General features: G+C 47.6%; 1 protein-coding gene across 3 annotated transcripts in view; it reads right to left on the bottom strand.

Annotated features, from left to right (window-relative positions):
- Window positions 1-23,545, bottom strand: part of arhgap32b (Rho GTPase activating protein 32b) — a 123,483-nt gene that overhangs the window by 6,757 nt on the left and 93,181 nt on the right. For 2 of the 3 annotated variants that reach the window (XM_061248467.1, XM_061248466.1), the window contains 9 exons: window positions 23,482-23,532; window positions 22,938-23,012; window positions 11,441-11,590; window positions 5,603-5,705; window positions 3,796-3,940; window positions 2,047-2,129; window positions 1,459-1,566; window positions 1,231-1,376; window positions 196-397 (listed from right to left, as the gene is read on the bottom strand). In XM_061248467.1, coding sequence (XP_061104451.1) covers window positions 196-397; window positions 1,231-1,376; window positions 1,459-1,566; window positions 2,047-2,129; window positions 3,796-3,940; window positions 5,603-5,705; window positions 11,441-11,590; window positions 22,938-23,012; window positions 23,482-23,532 — 1,063 coding nt within the window. The remainder of the gene's footprint in view (window positions 1-195; window positions 398-1,230; window positions 1,377-1,458; window positions 1,567-2,046; window positions 2,130-3,795; window positions 3,941-5,602; window positions 5,706-11,440; window positions 11,591-22,937; window positions 23,013-23,481; window positions 23,533-23,545) is intronic. The other variant, XM_061248468.1, reaches the window with a different exon arrangement.

Raw genomic sequence — 23,545 nt, 5'->3', positions numbered from 1 at the left:
ATGCCATTAATGGTCCCCGCTGATGTTGACAGTATTCACACTACGTCAATAAAATGGGGTAAGCAATATCAAATGATGTTATAACAAAGTGAAATATCCTTTTAAGTACCTGCCGGGAACAGCAGCTCCCTGTCAGTGTTTAAGTGCAACGTCACCCCCAGAGCACAGTGTGTGGAAGGGGCTGGGTAGTCCTACCTCTCCATGGGGAACTCGATGACGGTGTGGAACTTGCCCTGCAGGGCGGCCGGCCCCTCTCCCACCTCGATGTACTTGCTGTCGGCGGTAACGGGGGAGTTGATCTGGGCCTGGGTCCTGGCCTGGGCCTCCTCCAGGGTCAGCAGCTTGGTGGAGGGTGAGGACACCAGCAGGGATTTGGGTCGCGACAAAGAGTTATGACCTGCGGAGGGGACGGGGGAGAGACGAGGGGGAAGTAAGATAGAAGGGGTAGAAAGGTGTGAGGAAACGCAGTGAGAAAAGAAAGGAGTTTTGAGTTCTGTAAGACTATTAAAACGGTTTTGTGAAGAACAGTTTCGTCAGGAAAGGCTGCTTTCCCACTGCGGTTCGGTGTTATCTAATCTTCGGCGGTACCACTTTGCCTACAGCGTTCCAACAAAAGCTGCATTCGCTACATTTAATTTAATTTTTAATTAGTCACCACTCCATGATGTGCCTCAGGCCTCTCTGTTCAGGGGCGGGCTTAAAAGATTTCCTATACCAAAGCGGGGGCTGACCGAAAAAGTTTGAGAACCACTGCATTAGCCTCAGGCCTCTCTTGATTATTTGTGTTGTAAAGAAGTTTCGCTTAATACCATTTGATGAACTTTCCATTTCACGGACACACCGTACAGCAGAGGTGTCAAACTGAATTCCCAGGGGGCAGCAGTGTCTGCAGGTTTTTGTGGTTTCCTTTCAATCATCTGTCACTCAAGGCCTGGAGAACAAGGTGTGTGCATTCTTTAGCCAATCAATGACGTCAATGAGTTACGGGTGCAGAGAACAACCCTGAACCAGCAGACACCGCGGGCATCCAGGACTGTACGGCACAGAGTTTGACACCTGTGCCGTACCCACCTGCCCCCTCCCGGATCAGAGCGCTGAGTCTCTCCCCCCCGCCCCCCGTGCCTGTCACCCACCTGCCCCCTCCTGGATCAGAACACCGAGTCCCCCTCCCCGTCACCCACCTGCCCCCTCCCGGATCAGAGCGCTGAGTCCCCCCTCCCTGTCACCCACCTGCCCCCTCCCGGATCAGCGAGCTGAGCTTGGGGCTGAAGAGCACGTCCACGTGGTTGAGGATGAACTCCACCACCACCGACTGGATGCGCACCTCCATGAAGGCCGCCGTGCCGCTGAAACAGGCCGACTCGATCTGCTTGGACCTGCGTGAGGGGAGGGAGAGCGCGGGCGTCAGAGCGGGGAGGGTTACGGGCGTACGGGCCGGGGAGCTGCACGCAGGCTCACCTCAGCAGGTTAGGGGCCCACACGATGGCCAGGTTTTTGCTGTGCATGTTGGTGACGTAGCTGAAGGTCGCCAGGTGGGACAGGTGCCGCATGAGGAACTCGAGTGTCCTGGAAAGAGGAAAAACACGACTCAGCTTGCAGCTCTTGAATAAAAGCTATGTGCTCCTGTTTCTTTTACAGCACTAAGGTCTGTTGTGAACACAAGCCAGCCGAGTGTTTTTATTTCCATTCAGAAGTTAAAGAGTACAACTGGTTATTCATGTCTACATCGACCAGAAGGTGCCACATCATTAGCATGTTTACATCAGCTGGCTGTATGCTGGCAACAGGAAAACATGCGTTTGCTACTTGTCCATCGTCAGTTTTTTTTTTTTTTTTTGATTACTGTTTGATTACTATACAACATAGACATCCAAATATTTTCAGAAAAGAATGTTTGGCAATTAGCACCTTCATAATGCATGAGAAATTATGGGTTTTCACACACAACTGTCAAAAAGCAAAAAGCAAAAAAGAAAATATTGGCGCAGATCCACCGCCCGCAGTACTCCCTTTCAGCCAGCGGAGGGCACTGTGGGCCGCACTCACCGGTAGTGCGGTGGAGGGAGCTGCTGGATGACATCATGGATTTTGATCAGGCGCTCCTCGTCTGTGGCTGCTGACACTGCCTCCTGCAGAGAGGGACGACACGCATCAGCACTCCTCAGAGAGAGGGACACGCATCAGCACTCCTCAGAGAGAGGGACACGCATCAGCACCTCTCAGAGAGAGGGACACGCATCAGCACCCCTCAGAGAGAGGGACACGCATCAGCACCTCTCAGAGAGAGGGACACGCATCAGCACCCCTCAGAGAGAGGGACACGCATCAGCACCCCTCAGAGAGAGGGACACGCATCAGCACCCCTCAGAGAGAGGGACACGCATCAGCACCCCTCAGAGAGAGGGACACGCATCAGCACCCCTCAGAGAGAGGGACACGCATCAGCACCCCTCTCAGAGAGAGGGACACGCATCAGCACCCCTCTCAGAGAGAGGGACACGCATCAGCACCCCTCAGAGAGAGGGGACACGCATCAGCACCCCTCAGAGAGAGGGACACGCATCAGCACCCCTCAGAGAGAGGGACACGCATCAGCACCCCTCTCAGAGGGGGGGGGGGGGACCCCCTGGCGGGCACAGGAGGCCCATGCAGATGGGAGAACATGTTCACACCTCCTCCACCCACCCGTTTCCATAACGACCAGCAAACACCAGCAGCTCCGCGACTCCCATCATTCACTTAAACAGCGCCCCTTCACCACAGCACGGCACCATGAGCAGCCCTCACTGGCGTTGGTGACGGGACAGTCACGGCCTCACGCGTGCTGAGGTCACCTTCCCCAAATGACCTGCCCCATTTGCGTTCAGTAACATGCCGTGCAAAGCAAATCCAAACATGTATCCAGGAGCAGAAACGGATTACGAAAATTTGTGGCGATGGAAATTTGTGGCGAAGGGCTGCAAAATATTCAAACTCCCCTATTTTGCGTGGGTTGGAGAAGTCTTCTCATGAAATGCTATATTTAGATGTCAGAATGTGTGCACATGTGTGTTGGTCTTGTTTGTATGTGTGTGTTTGTTTTGTGTGTGTGTTGCGTGTCTGTGATTGTTTGTGTAGTGAGTGTATGTGTTTGTTTTTGTGTTGTGTGTGTGCAAGTATGCATTTGTGTGTGCATTCAATGTGCTTGTGTGGGTGGTGTGTGTATGTGTGTGTCTTGTGTGTGTATGTGTGCCCACGTGCGTGCATTTTTTTGTGTACTTGCGTGTGCAAGTGTGAGTGAGTGAGTGAGAGTGTGTGCGTGTGTGTGTGTGTGTGTGAGTGTGTGTGTGAGAGTGAGTGAGTGAGTGAGAGTGTGTGTGTGTGCGTGTGTGTGTGTGTGTGAGAGTGAGTGAGAGAATGTGTGTGTGTGTGCGTGTGTGTGTGTGTGAGTGTGTGTGTGAGAGTGAGTGAGTGAGTGAGAGTGTGTGTGTGTGCGTGTGTGTGTGTGTGTGAGAGTGAGTGAGAGAATGTGTGTGTGTGTGCGTGTGTGTGTGTGTGAGTGTGTGCGTGAGAGTGAGTGTGTGTGTGTGTGTGTGTGTGTGTGTGTGTGTGCGTGTGTGTGTGTTTGTGCGCGCGAGTCTGAGTGTGTGTGGCTGTCTGGGACATTGTGGACAGCTGACAAAGGGGAAGCCTCATTCCAGTAGGGCTAAACGCATTACCTAAGAATGTAAGCTTTCTCTGATCCCTGCAACTCCACAACACTCCCTGTTGCTGGGATACGGGTTGTCACGGGTTGGTTGGTGTGCTAGGACTTACGGAGAATTTCTCGTAGAGCTGGTATGTGAGGAGGGGGTTGGGCAGCTCCCGGAAGTAGAGCTTGCACAGCGACCCCACGCAGTGGATGTCCTGAATGTACACGTCCTTCGTCAGGTCTGGGATCTGCTCCGAGTCAAACTCGTGTCTGGAGAGAGGGAGGGAGGGAGGGAGACCAAGGGAGAGGTGAGGAATGGAGAAGGAAGGGGAGGGGGGAGGGCAGAGTCAAGGCATTAGAGATTGAGTGAAGAACAAAATGAGAGGCAGAAGAGAGTGATGAACAAAAACAAGGAAATTGAGGGATGGAGGAAAAAAGAAAGACGACAGAGAGAGGAAAAGTGTGAGAATGAAGATTGGAGAGCAGGAGAGGAAAGAAGGAAAGGGAAATATCCATAGTCTATAAATAGGCACGGCCTAAAAGCAACGTCCCTGTAATATGCATTTAAAAACATTCATTTTTCATACCAGTGCTATAGATGTCATCTGAACAGGCTACAGAAATACACCGCAACACAAAGTTCCTGCCCAGAATGTCTGAATCTGCCCAAGTTGGCAGCCCTGTCAGACACTATATAATTCCCATATATACTGCAAGCAGTGTGCTCTGAATGCACACTATGGAAGCTGAGGGGGAAAATGAGGGGTGAAAAAAATCAACTCTCAGTCTACAAGATGAACTCAGGGACAACCTGAGTCATGCTGGAATTCCACAGAGCGCTGGGGAACAAGGGGGATGCTTCTGCAAGTCTCTGCCGGTCGAGAGCATTCCCCAGGAATACCCGCGTCCGCCCGCATTGGGGCCAAGCGGCCTCAGACATCAGCTCTGCGTGCCACTAATACCGGAGAGTCTGCGGCAGATAACCGGCTCTGAACAAAGCGCTTTTCTCCTGTTTGATAAGAGCGATGGCCGCATGGCGCACTCTGTTCGGTTCCAGCGTGAGACAGACGCTCTGCTCCTCTCCTGCATCGCGCTGACTGAGCGTGCCCGCCTTCCCGATGGCGCTACGCCAGGGCCAGGGCGAGGGCCACTCCCGGTCCCCATCCCCTCTCCCCTGCCACAGGCGTTAGGGTGTGGCCTGCACAGTCACACGGTCACTGTCCGCTGCACTCGTTTCCTATAACCAGCAGCTGTGAAAGCCAGCCTGCCCTCAAGGCACCGCAGCCAACGCAATGTGACCCAAATGTTTAGTCAATATTGAAAGGTTCTGTGTTAGCTGGGACAGCAGGAGCTGTGCAGACAGTCAGACAGTCCTCCTACCTAACCTTCAGAGCTCAGGCTCCTAAAGGTTGGTTGTTGAGGAAAGCTACTAGTATTTCTCTTCTAATAGTGCTCAGTGGCAGATACTATTTGGGGTTGGGGTTGAGGTTGCGGTGGGTTATTTTTTGTGATTTTGCATTGTTCCAGTGCTGTTGGAGTATGTTAGCTCAGTGTTGCAAAGTTTACAATGTACTTTATTTTCTGAAATCTGCTCAAAGTCAGACCAAATGGAAGTTTTTCCTCTTGTTCTTTGTGAAGAATTTCGAGGAATGTCAGTTAGATTTGACATGCGAGCATGCAGCCTGTGCTATCACTTGAGAGCTGATCGAGGAACATACCTCCCACGTCCAAATCACATCCTTACTCAACCTCACCTGTCAAATCTGACACCAGATCGGCACTAATACTTGTAAACACAAGCCTACGTCTGTCAGTGAGAATAGGACATGTTATACAGTCTTTTAGTAATATCGGTGCCTAAAAAAAAAATGCATGTAATGCTTTCAATTTCAGCCTCGTTGTTAACATAGAGTGAATAGTGCGTTTTCTTACCGCAGTTTCTGGATGTTGGAGGCGATTCCTGACAGGCGGTACATCCCGTCCACGATGCCATGCTTCTCTATGAACTCGGTGCAGCTCTTCAGGACCTGGGGAACTGGAGCGGAGACAGAGGCGCAGAGCAGTGAGAGGTCAGCGCTGGGAGGCACCCTGACCTGGGAGTGAGGTGCTGGAGCTCCATTAAACAGAACGAATGGGAAAAGTGTACGGTCAGCCACTGGATAAGGGTTTCTGCAAACGCGGACACTGCAGCCGGACGAGAGCCGGGTTTCGGCAGACGCCCGTTGCCGCTGGCTCGGGTCTGTGCTGAGCGAGGCCTTTAATTTCCTGCGCTCTGTACCCCAGTCCCCTGCTCCAGGGCACTGGTTACGCACGTGCTTTCGTCCGCAGGAAGACCTTCAATCCCTCATCAACAACTTCCTTTTCCATTCAGGAAGACAAATACAAATGGGTTCGTAAAGAAGGGGGGGGGGGGGGGGGTGGGGGGGGGGGGGATCCTGTTTGTATTGGACAATGGTTGTTATCAAGGTAGCAGCGCTAGTCTTATCTGCACAAGATTATCAGATAAGTTACTATTGTCTTGTGATGCATAGCAGCTTGTTTTTAACCATTCCTCTGAGCCAGCCTCACACTTGAACAGTGTGCTTCCCCTGTCACAGAGAAGTGTGACTGCTGACCGGCTCAATTCTTCCAGTTGTGTCAGTGTGTGTATTTGTGTGTGTGAGAGTGTGTGTGATTGCAGGAGTGTGTGTGTATGTGTGTGTGTGTGTGTGCGTGTGTGCGCGTGTGTGTGTGTGTGTGTGTGTGTGTGCGCGCACGTATGTGTGTGTGTGTGCGCACGTATGTGTGTGTGTGTGAGTGTGAGTGTGTGTGTGTGTGTGTATGTATGTGTGTGTGTGTGTGTGCGCGTATGTATGTATGTATATGTGTGTGTGTGTGTGTGTGTGTTGGTGCACTGGCCTTGCCTGGCCTCACACTAACCCTCTCCAGATCATAACGGAGGCCCAGATCCTCAGAGAAGCAGCTGTTGCACGAAATTCCACACATAACATAAGATGAGGGGTGAGGGGGGGGGTTGGATAAGTAAAGAGGTCATTCCTTCAACAGGAGGGGAAAAAAACACACAGCCTAAACGAAAACTCACTCAAGGCTTTTCACAGTGCCAAGCAACAAGGAGCAGAGGCGCAGCTGTTGAATTCACGTCCATCGGCTTAGTAACCCTGCCAGTGTTTACAAAACTGCAAATGTGCTCAAATGAACAGGAGTACACTGAAACCTTGAAACAACAATGCAAAACAAAAAAGGACAACAACCTACAGTAATTGTGCTTAATTGTATTTCATGACTGAGTAATTCAAGCGATCTGAGGAAATGATGGAAACTCTTATCTAAATTTACACCGTTTCCTGCCTCTATCACGTTAGCGCGACGCCGTGCGTTATGTGGGGCTCTGCTGTGTTACCGAGTAAGGCCACGCTCTAAAGACATTTTTCTGAGATCACAGAACTCTGGGGACAGGGTAGACTGGCTTTACGTGAGGCCCCGGATCTGTAACCCAAACCCCCGACTCGAAATGGTCACCGCAAATAGAAAGGGTGATCGATTTCGTTCCGAGAACCTGGCTCATCGTACCCCAGAGCCGTACTCTCTTCTCCGCCTCCAGCAGTGCGTGGCAAGGGCTCCAGCACAAAACGGGACGCCTTGCTGCCTCTCGTGGGAAGCTGCTATACACCTTTAAGCTAAATTAAACACTCCAAACATCACAAGCCAAATGACATGTAATGAGGCTTCCTGAAGCTATTTACTCAGGGCACCTGAACAGGCAGGGAGCTGGGGAGCTCCGCTGCCTCACGTGTTGGGCTGAGTGAGACCCGCTCCAGGCAGGCTCTCAGAACAGGGCTTCACAAAGAAACCGACCCCTGCCTTGCCTTTCCCTGGCCTCTTATGCACACAGACCATCTCAGCAGTCCCTATTTTGCAGATTCCATCAAGCAGCCCTGGTGTAGAGGATGGGACGGTGTTAATGCGTGTATGGTGGCGGTCAGGTCTAGATAACCGACGGGCCAAAGTCATCGTGGTATCAGGAGCATTGATGAGCCGTCCGTTAGAGAATGGGTGTCCAGGCCGTTGATCGCGTACCTGACCAGAGGGAGCTCAGTGAAGAAAGTCAGGGTCAACACTGTAGCACTGTTTGCCGGTTGTGTGCAGAAGGCTCCTTGTAAAAATCCCGACATGGGTTTCACTCATGTTTCGAAACCACTGCACCTGAGAATCTGGAGGGCCTCTCTGTCTTTACTCCCGGCTGAGACGCTGAACATCCCTGGAGCGAAAGGCTCCGGGCCAAAGGCCAATCCCTGAACAGAAGTTTCTCATGCGCCGGGGTGTTCCAGCCCCTCACTGACACGCACGCAGACATGCAGACTTTGCGGTGACGAGGCCCGGGCCTGTTCTGTGCACAGCCTGTCAGAGAGGTCAGGAGGAGAGGCAGGGCAGAGCCCTGGAATACCTCAGAGAAGCTCAAGAGTTAACCTAAACACCCGGAGGGAGGGAGAGAGAGAGGGAGGGAGGGAGAGAGAGAGGGAGGGAAAGGGAAAGAGAGAAAGATAGAGAGAAAGAGAAAGGGAGAGAATATCTTCTAATTGTATAAAATTAGAGTTTCTTTTTTTTTTTACCTCTCACTTACAGTGCTAGTTTTCTATCATTAACCTACAGTGATCTCTCATGCTTGAAAACGAGAAGGAGAAAAAGAATGAGGACAAACAAAGAGAAGAGAGGCGGTGGCGGAGAGAGGCAAGTGTGAAAGCAAGCGAGAGAAAGTGAGAAAAAACATGAGAGTCCAGGGCCGTCTGTGATCAGTGGAGGGGAAATCTTCCAACACAGCATTCTTAACCATTCCAAACTAACTTTAAGCCCTTTAAAGCTTATTAGTTGCCCTGGCGACGTGTTGTGAGGCCCGCCAGGGGGGAGGGGGGCATTGGTGGGTGGTCACTACGCTTCTTGGCTTCAGAGACCAGCATACCAGCAGGCCCGGGGGGGTGCATGCAGAGATAAAACCACAGCAGTGGTGTGAAATATACAGCAGAGCACAGACCCCCTTGTGATCAGTAAATATTCACTTCAGCACCTGTTGTACACAGCCTCTGGCAACCATTCACATATAACTCCACTGGGCCTGAAATTAATTCCAAAGGACCCAAAGGCCTATTAGCTCTCGCAAAAATAACATGAATAATTCAGAGATGTATTACATTTTCAGCTTTAAATAGTGAATGTTTCAATGTCCTGTCAAAGTCCGGGAAGTACAACAAATGAGTAAAACGCCACCAGGCACCAGTATGTGCAAATATAAGGAGTACTGGTCAAAGCCAGGAGGCCATCTCTACAGCACATGAAAATCGGTATAAATTTGAATATATCCAAATATCATTTGCATAAATAGCCTATGTAAAGTGCAGTCCGTAAGTATTTGGAGAGGGGTACAATTTCAGTTCATATCGGCTGATCCGTGTAGGAATTGCATCCCTTTTTAGACACAGTCCACCTGTATTAGGGGACCAAAAGTAATTGCTCAGCTATTTCTAATTAGATGTATTTGATCGCTTCCTTAGTGCAGGTATAAGGAAGCTTTCAGCATCCCTAGGTCAATTCTCAGCTTTCGATTGCCTTTGGTGTCCGTTATTGGCATTTGTCAACATAAGGACCAGAGTTGAGCAAATGGCAGTCAAGGAAAATGAGGCTGAGAAATAATAAAAAATAATAATAATAATAATAAAAAAAAAAAAAACTGTGGGCAAACGGGCCTACGCTTTTTTAAACGATATTGTGGAATGCCGGGAGAAACAGCAGATACTGGAATGTGCCCCTGTCAACAGCACAGATGCCGAGGGCTCGTTTACCGTTATGGAAACATTATCAGTGACAACCGGCACTCCATCAAAGACTCAAACCTCGCACTGCAGGTCCTACCAAAACAAACTATAAAGAAATGAAAACAGACCCATGGTAACACGGTTGTATTACTTTAGGAAGGCAATTGAGCGTGCTCTGTTTCCAACATTCTGTTAAATTACAGGCAAAAACATGCCCTTTCTGTCCCTGATGAACTGAAGCAATTAAACGCACCAGCCAATCAATGCCTTTTACTGGCATCTGCACACTGTAATTTTTTTTTATTCAAGAAGCAGCACGACTGAATAGATAATTTACCGTTTTAAAACACTCTGATACTATTTCTGATACTTTTCTCAGTTGCGTATGATTATTAACAGTCTCACAGCTCTTTAAAAAACCTGAACGGCAGTGACTGAACGAGGGCAGGGCTTCATCAACACTGCTCTATCACGGGTAGACTGACCTCTATGATCGGTTGAGAGGAACATAGTTTGGGCGTTCTCTTAGCCTTGCTCTCCCATGCCTTCTCATTCCCATGTCAGAACTAAAGGCCAGCGGGAATATTTATTCTGTGTAAATTCCCTTTCTGGACCTGTGCTACGCAGATGCTGTGCACAAATCATTACATCTTGCGGAGTGTGTTGAAAGCTATATCTGTGAACAGATCAAGCCACACAGACCCGGCACACATCTGGGAACAAGCACGCCGTTAAGCTACAACCACACCAAGAACAATGACAATAACTACGACTATGAACGTACTGATGTAACGAGCTGGGCCGTTAGCCCCGGTGTGTGTTAGAGCTGGGCCGTTAGCCCCGGTGTGTGTTAGAGCTGGGCCGTTAGCCCCGGTGTGTGTTAGAGCTGGGCCGTTAGCCCCGGTGTGTGTTAGAGCTGGGCCGTTAGCCCCGGTGTGTGTTAGAGCTGGGCCGTTAGCCCCGGTGTGTGTTAGAGCTGGGCCGTTAGCCTAGGTGTGCGTTACAGCTGGGCTGTTAGCCTCGGTGGCCGTTACAGCCGGGCCGTTAGCCCCGGTGTATGTTAGAGCTGGGCCGTTAGCCTAGGTGTGAGTTAGAGCTGGGCTGTTAGCCCCGGTGTGTGTTAGAGCTGGGCCGTTAGCCCCGGTGTGCGTTACAGCTGGGCTGTTAGCCTCGGTGGCCGTTACAGCCGGGCCGTTAGCCCCGGTGTATGTTAGAGCTGGGCCGTTAGCCTAGGTGTGTGTTACAGCTGGGCCGTTAGCCCCGGTGTGTGTTAGAGCTGGGCCGTTAGCCCCGGTGTGTGTTAGAGCTGGGCCGTTAGCCCCGGTGTGTGTTAGAGCTGGGCCGTTAGCCCCGGTGTGTGTTAGAGCTGGGCCGTTAGCCCCGGTGTGTGTTAGAGCTGGGCCGTTAGCCTCGGTGTGCGTTACAGCTGGGCTGTTAGCCTCGGTGGCCGTTACAGCCGGGCCGTTAGCCCCGGTGTATGTTAGAGCTGGGCCGTTAGCCTAGGTGTGTGTTACAGCTGGGCCGTTAGCCCCGGTGTGTGTTAGAGCTGGGCCGTTAGCCCCGGTGTGTGTTAGAGCTGGGCCGTTAGCCCCGGTGTGTGTTAGAGCTGGGCCGTTAGCCCCGGTGTGTGTTACAGCTGGGCTGTTAGCCTCGGTGGCCGTTACAGCCGGGCCGTTAGCCCCGGTGTATGTTAGAGCTGGGCCGTTAGCCTAGGTGTGCGTTACAGCTGGGCCGTTAGCCCCGGTGTATGTTAGAGCTGGGCCGTTAGCCCCGGTGTGTGTTACAGCTGGGCCGTTAGCCCCGGTGTGAGTTAGAGCTGGGCCGTTAGCCTAGGTGTGTGTTAAAGCTGGGCCGTTAGCCTCCGTGTGTGCGTTAGAGCCGGGCCGTTAGCCTCCGTGTGTGTTACAGCTGGGGCGTAGGCCCTGGTGGGCATTACAGTGGCACAGTGGCCCCTCTCTCTCACCGTCGTGGCCCGAGTTGAGCAGGTGCTCGCCGAGGTCGCAGCCGAACACGCGCTCCCGCAGGATGCCCCGCTGCTTCAGCTTCTGCTTGGTCGGCCGGGACTTCATGAAGGTGCGCAGGAACGTGATCAGCTTCCCGTGCTTCCTCGACACTGCAAGCAAACACACACGCACGTACCACGTCATTTCACAGGGCAGCTAACAGGGCAGCGCAATGGCATTCTGTTGCCCAGGGGGAGGAGACTAGTGGAGAGGGCTGTGTACAGCAGATTCAACCAGTATCTTCCCTAATCTTTAATTTGCAAGTATTTTTGTTTTATTTCGAAAAACACTATTAGGGCGCGTTTAACAATAGCCAAAATCACTGGAAAAATGTATCGAAGTATCACATATTTGATACTTGATACTGCAGTGCAAGACTACTGATAGAATATCTTGGCTAGCGAATAGCAATGGGAGAGAGAACCTCAAAATGGGCTGAGCTATCATGTTGTGGCATCAGCGATTTACGGATTTCAACCAATCACAGTTCTTGAGATGAATGGTAGTGCCATTTTGTATCGACTCATTCAAGTCGGTGACTGATAGCACACAACCGCTCCACCCATAATGGAGCTTATGAAGCCTCAGTTTCCCATCACCAGTGGGTAGCTTGAGTGATGGAACGTTTCTGTGGAAAACACTGGATCAATGTGACAAAGAGATTCTATCAATATCCCCCATTTTAAGGCTTTAAATCCATGTCCTGAATTTGGAAAACAACCCACAGGATCAGATGAGCTGGCTGGGGAAATAGATTATTCACAAAGAACAGCCTTTTGATTTAAAGCCTTTAAGTACATAAATCAGAAACCTGGGGCTTAAATCAAAAACCAAGATTGTTTGTACTTTCACAGAGACGTCTAGGAAAAAGAGAAAGAACAAAAAAAAATGTCTCCTTGAAGAGAACGGAAGTATGATCTGGCATGTCTGCCTTGAAAAACCTTTTGTTAGTCTGTCGGGAAGAGGAATTCCTTAAATCCACTACAGCGAATTGTAGTTCACGCAGCAAAACATTTCCCTGAATACAAAATCTGCCTCTTCAACTGGAGCAGAAAATTTGTCCTCCATTGAGGTTTGAGAAGACTACCATCACTCCCTGGAGACGCACAAAGCGCTGAAATCAAATGCCTGTCATACCAAGAAAGTGATTCATGATGGCAAAAGTTCAACTGAGGGCCAACAAGTACCCTTCGCTCATTTTTCCTGTAAGAAAAATGTAAAATGATAATTTAAAAAATCTATAATGCATGGATTACTTTCACAAGTTTTTATAAGCACTTACATGGAACATGCAGCCAACATTATTCACTCAAAATAAGGCAGAATTGCTATTATGGATCAAAGCATCAGCCCACAATTGCAGCGAAGGGCCAAAAGTTTTATTGGTCTCTTTTTTTGGCCCGTTCCCATCCCACAGAACTATGATGCAATTGTTTACAAGAAGAATGGCTTCGGGAGGGAGAGAAGAGCAGAGAATTCTTACAGATGACAACATCACTTTCTTGGCCTGCTTCGACACAGCAATTTAGGGGGCCTGCTGAACTGCAGAAAAATGACCTACAGGTGGTGGATGACCACCAGAGATAACAGTGCTGTAAAGAGATAAATCCGGCCACTATCAAAACAACACGCAGGATAAAAGAGCAGGGACTCCACAGGTTGGGCGGGCAATGCAATCAGCTTCAAACAGATGACCGGAAACATTCATGTGTGTAGAATGCATCACACTGTACAACACACCCACTCATTTCAAATCAACTGCAATCTTAAAAGTCCCTCCATTTCCTCACTTCAGTTGGCAGTGGGAAAGGTTTGGTGGACAGCAGATACGGTGCTTTCAAGCAAGTTTTTCCCCCCCTCTAAATCTCTAATGAAAAGAGATTTAAACTAATGAATAGAAAATGTGGGTCAGTTCCCCTTCCAGCTGTTTCATGGCTGGAGCAGCTTCTGCTTGGAGCCAGCGCTGACAGACACAGTCAAGCAAATGACATCCAGCAGCCTCACCCTGGAATTTGCATGCAGGGTTTTTGGACACAATGAAGGACAACAGCGAGAGATGGGCTTGGAGAGAGAGTGCTGCATTCTGGCTACTCACATTATACAAATACAGACAATAAGCCAACCACAGTTTGTGCTGTTATTTAGAGCAGAACCTGAGCAGTGACAGTGAGCATTTATCTATTTTGACATTTCTTTTACGTATTTATTTACAAAGAAAAAGGACTTTGCGAACACGGGAATGAATGAGCGAGTCAAAATGCTTGACGTCATGACTGAACTGTGCGCAGCCTATGGGAAAGTCAAGAAATGTGCATAGACATGGCATTGAAAGATTCCGCATGTGGAATGGAAAATGTGGAAGAAAAACAAAAGCATATCTGCTGTTGGCACCACACACATTTTTTTTCGGTGTGTCATTGTTGTAGTGGTGTCATTTTCATGCAAACCACGACAACTCAACCGCCGACTGCAGGAATTTGCTTCAGTGAGCAAAGTTCCTTTTTTCCCCCCCAGTCTTAGATCAAATTACATTACCCACCTCTATAATCCTATCCTTTTTTGGTAAGGTCCCTAAACACTGAGCCCCTCTAACCCAGCCATATGGCTTCTTGAATTCCCTTTGTTTTTTAATATTCAATCCACTGCAGGGATTATCCATCCAGGGAATGTTTGATTGTGGAAAATCGGGGAGATGTGCCGGCCTTCTTTTCTTTCTACTTTAATGGAGGGAAAGGAAAAAAAAAAAAAAAATGTCGACAGGATCCAAGTCATTACAGCTGCAGTGGCTGGACAGCATCGCACCTCTGCTGGAGGCCCCAGTGAACCCAGGGACAGCGACCTATCAAAACTGCTGTGATTAGCGCAGCCCAACACTCGCACGGGAGAAAATGAGTGCGGGATGAAGTCACGGCGAAGTCAGCTACCAGAGTAATTGCAAACATCACGCTCTCTTCCCCAGACGACCCCGACTGTTCCACTGCATTAGGCCAGGCCTATCCAAAGGATCGGTTCTGCTCTCCTTAAAGAACAAACCTCCCAGTGCATGGAAAATTAATTTGTCCTGTAAACTACACGCTTCCAGAAGATTCCCTATATCGTCCGCAACCAAAACACAGTGGGCAAAAGTATACTTTCTCAGGGTTCTACCTTCCCACACATCGGCCTCTCCCATCCACAGGGCGCGTTTCGTTTAGGCATGCACGTTTGAGCCCTCCACACTCCCAGGAAAATGCAACTGAAGACCGTGGCAAAACATAACTTGGATATTTAATCTAACTTGGGCGTACAGGTGGAACAGCTCAAAATAACTGGCTGCAATATGCATCCGTATAAAAACATCCCTGTACAGCGATGGCGGCAACAATGAGAGCACTGGGTACCGGGGGGGATTGAATGACACCCGTTTCATTGGGATGATGAATGTGAGAAGCACATCTGCGGCCTGCAACGTGGCCGAGCGACGCTGACCTCCATCTGTGTCTGGGAGAGAGCGGCGTGTCATAAACAGGGCAGAATGAGCGATTGTTCCAGGCCCCAGAGTTACTGCGGAATCAGAGCCCGAGGCCAGGGGAGAGGAGGGAGCCAGCGCTGTGAATGTGTGCTTTCAGTGGTCAACAGTGCAGAGAGCTTTCAAAAAGGCAGCTATAAGAACATGTGTGCTGGGGGTGGTGGGTTAGTATCCTAGCCTGATACTTACCAAGCATCCTAGGTGAGTGTATCCACACACACACACAGACACACACACACACACACACTCCAGTAGTCATTTTCACTGAGAATTTCCTCTCAGAAGAGAAGAAAAACCAACTACTTAAAACCAGAAGAAATCTAAACTGCTGAATCAGCAAACCCCAAGAGAATTCCGTTCTCTGGTTTGACAAAAAAAATTCCACTGCCGAATTGTCAGAAATGTTCCCTGCTATAGATAGAAGGAACCAGCATTTTTTCCTCCGCCTTCATACAATCAAACTACTTTCAAAATGACAAAATATACAAGACATTAACAGGAAGATGAAGACAATTTGGCGCCATATCTTTGGTTTCACATGGGTCTTACTAAAAGTCTTAAGTGCGTTTCATTGGCCATACAATGGTTTTGGCCCCTGCCCTAAATGCAGGTCGACTGGTATCTTCCACGCGTGGACGCACTGGTGAGTATGACCACAGCTGCCTGACACAGGCCTAGTCTGAGGCTGTGCAGGCACCACTCATCCAGGCAATCACTCCTCTGGAGAGGCCTGAGAAAGCGCAGAGCACGAAGCCTGGGAAATATCAAAGGCTTCATTTTTCACAGAAAAGATCTGCTCGTGGTGGTGAGAAGCAGCTTGCATGAGTCACACCATTGCGTAGCTTTGGTGGATACTTGGGACATTGCCTTGTTGCCTCCAGAGGCCAAGAGTGGAATCATCCCGATGTCCTGAAATGAGGGCCGGGGCATTATTTCATCATTTCATTACTGGGAGATTCCACTTGTTAAACAATGCAGTTACACTTCCAGGAAGCAAGGCTCCAAGGAGGAGAAGCTCAGACTTTAAAATATTTAAAAAAAAATTACAAACAAATTATTATTACAGTAGGGTTCATGTGCTGCATAGGCTACATGCAACATTCTTGTATATTATAAGAAATACAAGACAAATTAAATGATGTATTCAAGAGTATTTGCCAAACAGTTATTGCGAAGACCTTATCTTCAGAGACTAACATTCAGGAATGGAACAAAAGGAGAGAGAAAACTATTCTTAAAGTGTCCAGACTTGGGTTAATAATTCACAGGACTTCAGTCTCCTAGGCTTCAAAAGTTCAGGCAGAACTCCTTAAACCTCATATAGCATGACCCACCTTTAAAAATCATAAAAATGAATGATGGCCAGAGCCATTTCTGTGCAACTGTTAAACTGTTTACAGCAAATAAATGTGACTATACACACGCCACAATAGTATTTATACATTTTATTTTAAGGCACTCACGTTCTATTGTTTCTATCAAAAAAATAAAAAATAAAATTGGCCCTCGTCCTTATCTTTGTTGTACAGGTAGCAGTTCAAATTGTACTTCCCTAGGGTCTTTCAGCGAACTTATCCCTGGTTATGGATATGCACTTTGTTGTACGTCGCTCTGGATAAGAGCGTCTGCCAAATGCCAATAATGTAATGTAATGTAATGTAATGTAATATAGTTCAATCAATTTAATGCTTTGGTCTCCGGTGAAAGATAGCCTACACGTGCAATCCAAACACTTGAAATCAAACGCAGTCGCTGAATGTCTATTGCATGTAGCCCATTCCCCGAACGAAGCCGATAGAAAACTCCATCACACACACACACACACACACACACACACACACACACACACACACACACACACACACACACACACACACACACACAGACAGACAGACAGACAGACACAGACAGACACAGACAGCATTGTTGCGGTAGAAATAAAAGCAAAAAAAAATGCCTAATTAATAAAATGAAACGTGGATCACTTTATAAGAAACTGTCAATAGCAGTTATTCAATAAAACTAGTCCTAGTTCACAAAACATCGACGGATGAATATGCTGCCAACGGAACCTTAACAGTACGTCCGTAATAAACTTCCACGGTCAAACCCCCCCCCCCCCCCCCCAAAAAAAAAAAAAACACTCACAGTGGATCGAGTTCACTAGCAAGCTCACTAACATAACAGCCTAACATGTGAACTCTATAAAGCAATCCAGAAATACGCGCTCAGCACAGAATAACTAAACAAACGGTATAATTCTTACCTGGATACCTTATTCTAAATCGGTTTCAGATTCTCCGTTTACTCCAAAAGCGGTTGCCAGCTAGAGGGGTCTGTTCTCGACAAATATGCACCCGGCCGAGATCCAGTTCAAGAGTAAAGGCACAAAGTGAGGATTTCAAGGGGATCCCTATCTTGTTTCAAAAGGCAAGCACCACTTTTAACCAATGGGAACTCCGCCGGTCACGTCTACAAATGCAGCGCAACCTGAAGTGATTTTCATTGTGCCAAGAAAGCCTCGCTCTCATTCCTCATTACTTAAACTGTCATCCATCAAAGATTATTCACTGAAAAACGTTTGACTCGCTCCGTGCTGAAAGTCGACTGGCTTCCCCTCATCTCCACCCCGGCGCTCAGACACTAAACGCGCCGCCCCCCGTTCCACGTCCGAGCCGTGTATTCCTGCTACAACAGGATGACGCTATTATCCAACCAGAAGGCAAAAAAACGTCACAAAAAAAATTCTGTTGTCGCCGTTGTGGTTAATACATTACTTTTGTCCCATTAGGCATAATAGGCGATACAACTGTTGCTTCTTGAATGTCAACGCATTTTGTTTGATTTATTGCACGTTAACCAAAAAGACAGTAGTACTTGAACTCAATAAAACGTGTAATTTACAAGTGCGTGGCAACTAAAATATATCCCACTACGCTTTAGGTAAAAGCAGAGGGCGCAAGGCGCATCATCGGTGTTGCAGACTCATCAGAATGGTAGACCAATTATGTTTATTAAAACATTTTCAAGATCGACATCTCCAGCAGCACCAATTTTGTCGTCAACATACCATTCCATAGACCACTAAATGACCATGGACAATGCAGCTGCTGTAGACTATAGTTTGGAATTTGTAGCGAAAATGTAGTAGAATGTCAATGTTCAAACCAGGATTGAACCAAAAGAGTTTCTCAAGCGTCTTTAGCCACCCGCAGGGAATGACAAACGCGTCCCAATGGATTCACAATAGAATACAATTTCATGTAGTCCGAGCACTATTATTGATAACTACACCAGTACACTATAGGAGAAAATAATATGTACACATGGATTTGGTTGCTATTATCTGGCAGTTGCTGAGATACTGCCCAAAGACCATACAAAGGGTCAGTTATTTAACAGACTGGGAGAGGGGGTGTGCTGAAGTAAATACATATACCCCAGAGCAGTTTGAACCACCTTGGTTTTAATCCAAGTTGGGTAACATTTTACTGAGTAATTTAACACGCTCTCTCTTGTATCAAGGTACAGTACTTCATACAATTATGTCCTTGCTACTCAAGGTGATGTTGGAGGGAAATGATCAGGTATTTGATGTCCTTGAGTATGTGTCTGTGGTATGAGCCAAGTTGCCTGGCTCCATGCGCCAGGAGGCAGTCAACTGCACAGCCTGCTTTTACTTGGCATGGCTGCAAATTGCATTGAGACCAACAACAGGCAGTTCTCTATTTACTATGAAGAGGCTTCCTCTGTCACACAGCCAAGCTCCATTCAATGTGGGACAGAGAGTGGAGTAAGATGAGGCTTACTGGGTTATACGGACAATGACCACCTTGTTTCAACTACTGATCGACAACGGCGTACACAAAAATATGAGTTACATAACAAACAAGCGTTTAAGGCCTTCAATGCATAACCTAGAAACAAATGGGTCCTGCTGTGCACAAACCCCAAGATATGCACCACTGGTCCATCTAAGGCACCCAAAAACAACTGAGGTAGAGCTCTCTCTTACGCGATCCAATGTGAATAAACTCTAAAGCAAAGTACCTAACCTGAATAACACCAGAGGACTAGAATTCATTAAATGAAACTCATTTTACTAAGAGTAGGTAGATAAGAGGAAATAACTAAATGAGGAGAGCCATGCGGACAATCATTTTGCATTCCTCAACCTTTTCAAGCCATTTAAAACTAACGAAAGAAGGCAAACCATTTAATCCCAACAGGATTGCACCTTCAAATCTTCAAATGAGACGCATCCCTTTAGAAAGGGATTTCTGAGAAACCAATTTGAATACGGTCCATCATTAATAATAACTAATTAAACATCCTTAATGAGTACAAACAATACAATTAGCAATAATGACACAAGGATTCCAAGATCAACTGTTGACACAGTACTCAATGCAAACGTTCCCAAAGCTAGTTAAAGGAAACAAAATTAAACCGATTCCTCTGGCCTAAGTGCAAGCACAGTCCCATTACAAAGCAAACTGAGGCGTCATGAGGATAAAACTAGTTTGTCCAGCCTTAACGCTCTTTTCTGACAACGGCAGATTGTAACCGTCCAGCTCTGTGCCAAACCTCTGCGCGGACAGCAGAATCCCTCCACTCGATTAAACAGGAAACGTGCAGGAATCCCCTGGGACCGCTCGACGGAGATCCAGCTGTTTCACTCGCACCCCTCTCTCCCTCTCAGACGTGTCCACACGTCCCCAGCCCGCTCAGAGATGCAGCTGCCCCGTGTTCTCCAGGCCGGACGGCCGCCCTGCCTGGGGAGGAAGTGGAGGATCGGGGGGGAAAGCAGGGCGGCTACATCTGGACCCACACCTGCTGCAGGCCGGACGAGAGAAGGCTTTGTCCCTCAGTCCAGTGTGTGTGTGTGTGTGTGTGTGTGTGTGTGTGTGTGTGTGTGTGTGTGTGTGTGTGTGTGTGTGTGTGTGTGTGTGTGTGTGAGAGAGAGAGAGAGAGAGAAGGCTTTGTCCCTCAGTCCAGTGTGTGTGTGTGTGTATGTGTGTGTGAGAGAGAGTGTCTGTTTGTGCACGTACGTGTGTGTGTGTGTGTGTGTGTGTGTGTATGTGTCCTTGTGCATATGTGTGTGTGCATGCTCATGCGTGTGTGTCTGTACGTGCACGTGTGTGTGCGCGTGTACAGTTTCACCCCAAATTGGAATGGCCAGTAAAGCACCTCAAAAGCGTAACAACAACCTTGATTTTCCTCCACCAGCTGAGCTGTGTAAAGCAGCTACTGCACTGAAGAACTGCACAACTAGTGCTGCTGGTGCAGGCAAAACAATGTGCTGCACTTCCCCGACTGCCTCAGCCACTTCCTCAACCTTTAAAGCAGGCTTGTGGCAAACTGCTTCACAGAAATGATCAATTTAACATGAAAGACTTTTGGCTAAATACCTTGGGGTAATTGCTTTAAGAAATATTTTTAACGGTGGTCTTTTTTTTGCAAAAGCCATTACAGACACAGCTAGTTACCTGTTGGCTGATGGCTAGCTTGGTTAGCGAGCAGGCAGAACATTTCATATCCGGGGAAAAAACAGCTACCGTCACGTTATATTTCTTAATCTTGCCATAAGAATATCCTGCTGTGTAAAATCCTCAAGCCCTGAGCAGCATTATGGCATGTGTAACTGACCCACTGCCACTAGCTCTCTGGACCCAGGGGGGCAAGCCATTAAGCTGTATATGGACATAAGCTCATTTTACAGTGTCCAAATAACTTCTGAGGGAGAGGATTCTGCATTATTCTGGATTTGGACGATCCTTTTCGGTAAAGGATTTAACTAAAGACCCCCCCCCCCCCTTGAGCTTATTAACTCTGTGGGGGAATAAAACTTTCATATCAAAACGTGGAATAATTTTTCATAACTTCATAAGTTTCATAACTGTATAAGGAGGACAGACTTAAAGTGTGCAAAGTAGTCCTAGAGTATTGACTGTCCTAGATGCACTTTATCCCCAAGAGGCTAAATGACCTAATTATTGAATGTTCTTATTCATAAATTGTGAGTGAACAACACCAGAACGCTACCAAATATAAACAGACCAAAGATGAACAGACCCTAAAGGGACGATGATCCCAATTGAGAGGATTACGCTGGCCCTATTGAGATGTTAAAATGTCTTTGACCACCTAAAGCTAAACCTCCAAGAGCACTGCAGGCTCCAGGCCACAGAGGTTATATTTGAGCACATCTGGGTATTGAGATGGAGTCTCATTTCATTCACCGTGAAGATTGTACATCATACTGTCTTAAGGACAGAGCTTACACTCATAGGATCATTTTATAGCCCTCTACTTACAGCTTTGAATAAATCACCAGTGTAGGTTTATACCCAGTCTGTCTCCCCCCACCCCAGTTAAACCAAACATAGATACCTCTAGAGTCGATTTTCTCATCTACAGCACTGAGGAGTAATGAAAACCTTTCAGGACCATGACAAACTGCTCTGACACTGCAAAATCAGAACTGGAAACTGAAGATCATTCCACTGCGGTTTGTTTTGAACTGTGAATAAAGAATTTAAGCAAGTGTTGTTCCACCATGGCATCCTTACACTATAAAACACAAGCTTTACAAGAAAAACCCCCCACACACACAAAAACCCAGCAAAAACAAATACAACTATCGCATGAATTTGTTATTCTGCTTTTAGAAACAATCCGCAATTTACTTGCTTCTAGTATTCCACCTAAGTGGTAATGTGGCAAACAGAGACAACCTTCACCCGAGTTTTGGCAGTCATGAAAAACAAACCCACCTCTTTTGTGTCTGCACGGCATTATGCATTGTTGTACATTTCAACATTTCACATTCTCGGGAGGGAGAAGAGAAAGTTGTGTCTTCAGTGTGAAGGTTTGAAATGGAGAAAAGAGAGAGAGAAGGGAAGAGAGAAAAAAGGGTGGGGGGTACCAGGCTTCACCCCACACAAACAAGGCCACTCCACACAACCTGTGCTGCCCATCACCTCGGTTCACTCGACTAAAGCACTGCTAATGGGGCCTAAACCCATTAGTGAACTTAAAGAACACCCACTGTTCTTTAAGTGTTTGGATGGATGAGCATGTATGGTTGGGATAACGTACGTTTGTTGGATAAGTTTGTTGCCTTCAAAAGGCAGCTTACTTGTGGTGCCTGGTGTGGCCAACCGAATGGTTTCCCTTGGGTTGCCAATTTCATGGTACTGAAATTCCTCAAGGAAAATCTCAATGAAGGCTACAGACTCCAGCTGCTCATACATCAAAGTGATACGGCGACAACAAGATGAACTACCTGTGTAAATTAGAGCATGTGATTTATTGTTAGTATAAAAGTAAGAGAGAGCGTCGGCTCTGAAGTTTTACTAGCTCAGTTACATTTCTTTTCCTCTCCACGGCTTCAGCTTTCAGGTTTTATTTTCCCCTGACAGATGCAGAAAGCTGCATATGTGCTGCAGGGAATTGAACGTATACGAGTTTGTTGCAATGGGAAATAGGCTTTGGGAACACCATGATGGATGGAGGCAATCGGGCTGTCAATCCCTCGACTCGTCTAAAGCAACCATAAATCAGCGGTCGAAAAGAAAAGTTGGATATATGCTCGGCTCAGAAGTGATCGCATATTAGCGTCCATTCATTTAGGGGAGTAATGAAGCTGCACTCTCCCACCGCTGTGATATTCCACAGCTTCACATCTCATTGCTAAAAAGCTGTGCTTTAAAATAACAGATTAAGCCCTGAAGGAGAGTCGTGATAAATAAGGCAACAGAAATGTAACTGAACGTCGATTCCACGTGGGCCACAGGCACTGTCCCTGCACCGAAGGCCCTGGTGGCTGAACGCAGCGGTGTTAGGAAAAAAGAGACAGCAGTTGACGAAGCGTGTTAGTGACTTACTGACTACAGAGTTAGCTCTGGGCTACAGAGACACTGGTAGACCAACGAACGGACCACTACCTGAGCTCATTGTGTAGTGGTTTAGAGGGTCGGGAACCCATGCATTATCCTGCTTAACACTCTCCATTTCCAAATCTGCATGCGGTCAGGGCCCCGGATGGGAGGGGAGGGGAGGGGGGTAACAAAGAGGGAGAGAATGATTTCACTTGGTTAGAGATCACATCAGGAGGGGTAGCAGGGCTAGCAGTCATGTCCCGTCAGTCATTGGACAGTTTTTATACGGAAGGTTCAGTTTGTTGGACTAAAATTTTTTTTTAAGTTACATTAATGATATTAAAAATCCTCTGGGTTTAATTAAACAATACAATACAATACAATATATGGAATCAGTGTTAGATGTTAACACTGCATTCAGAGACATTAACTTTCCGAAAAATAAAACATCACAAAATGAGGACTGCTATGTGTTGTGCTTTAAGTTTCACATTACATTACATAAATTGGGAAAATATATTCTCAGGGCAACAATGGGCTATGTGAAAAAAGTAAGACTGAGTGTTTGTGTGTGCCTGTGTTGGACAGCGTGGGATATACCAGCACGTACAGGGAGGGAAGAAGCTCCAGGATGCAGGCCGCAGACCAGAGCTGGGGGAGGCTGGCAAGGGGGG

Source organism: Conger conger, chromosome 7 (assembly GCF_963514075.1).
Source record: "Conger conger chromosome 7, fConCon1.1, whole genome shotgun sequence".
NCBI classification, from domain to species: Eukaryota; Metazoa; Chordata; class Actinopteri; order Anguilliformes; family Congridae; genus Conger; species Conger conger.
The sequence above is the reverse complement of the archived record's forward strand: the minus strand, read 5'-3'. Positions and strand labels throughout refer to the sequence as shown.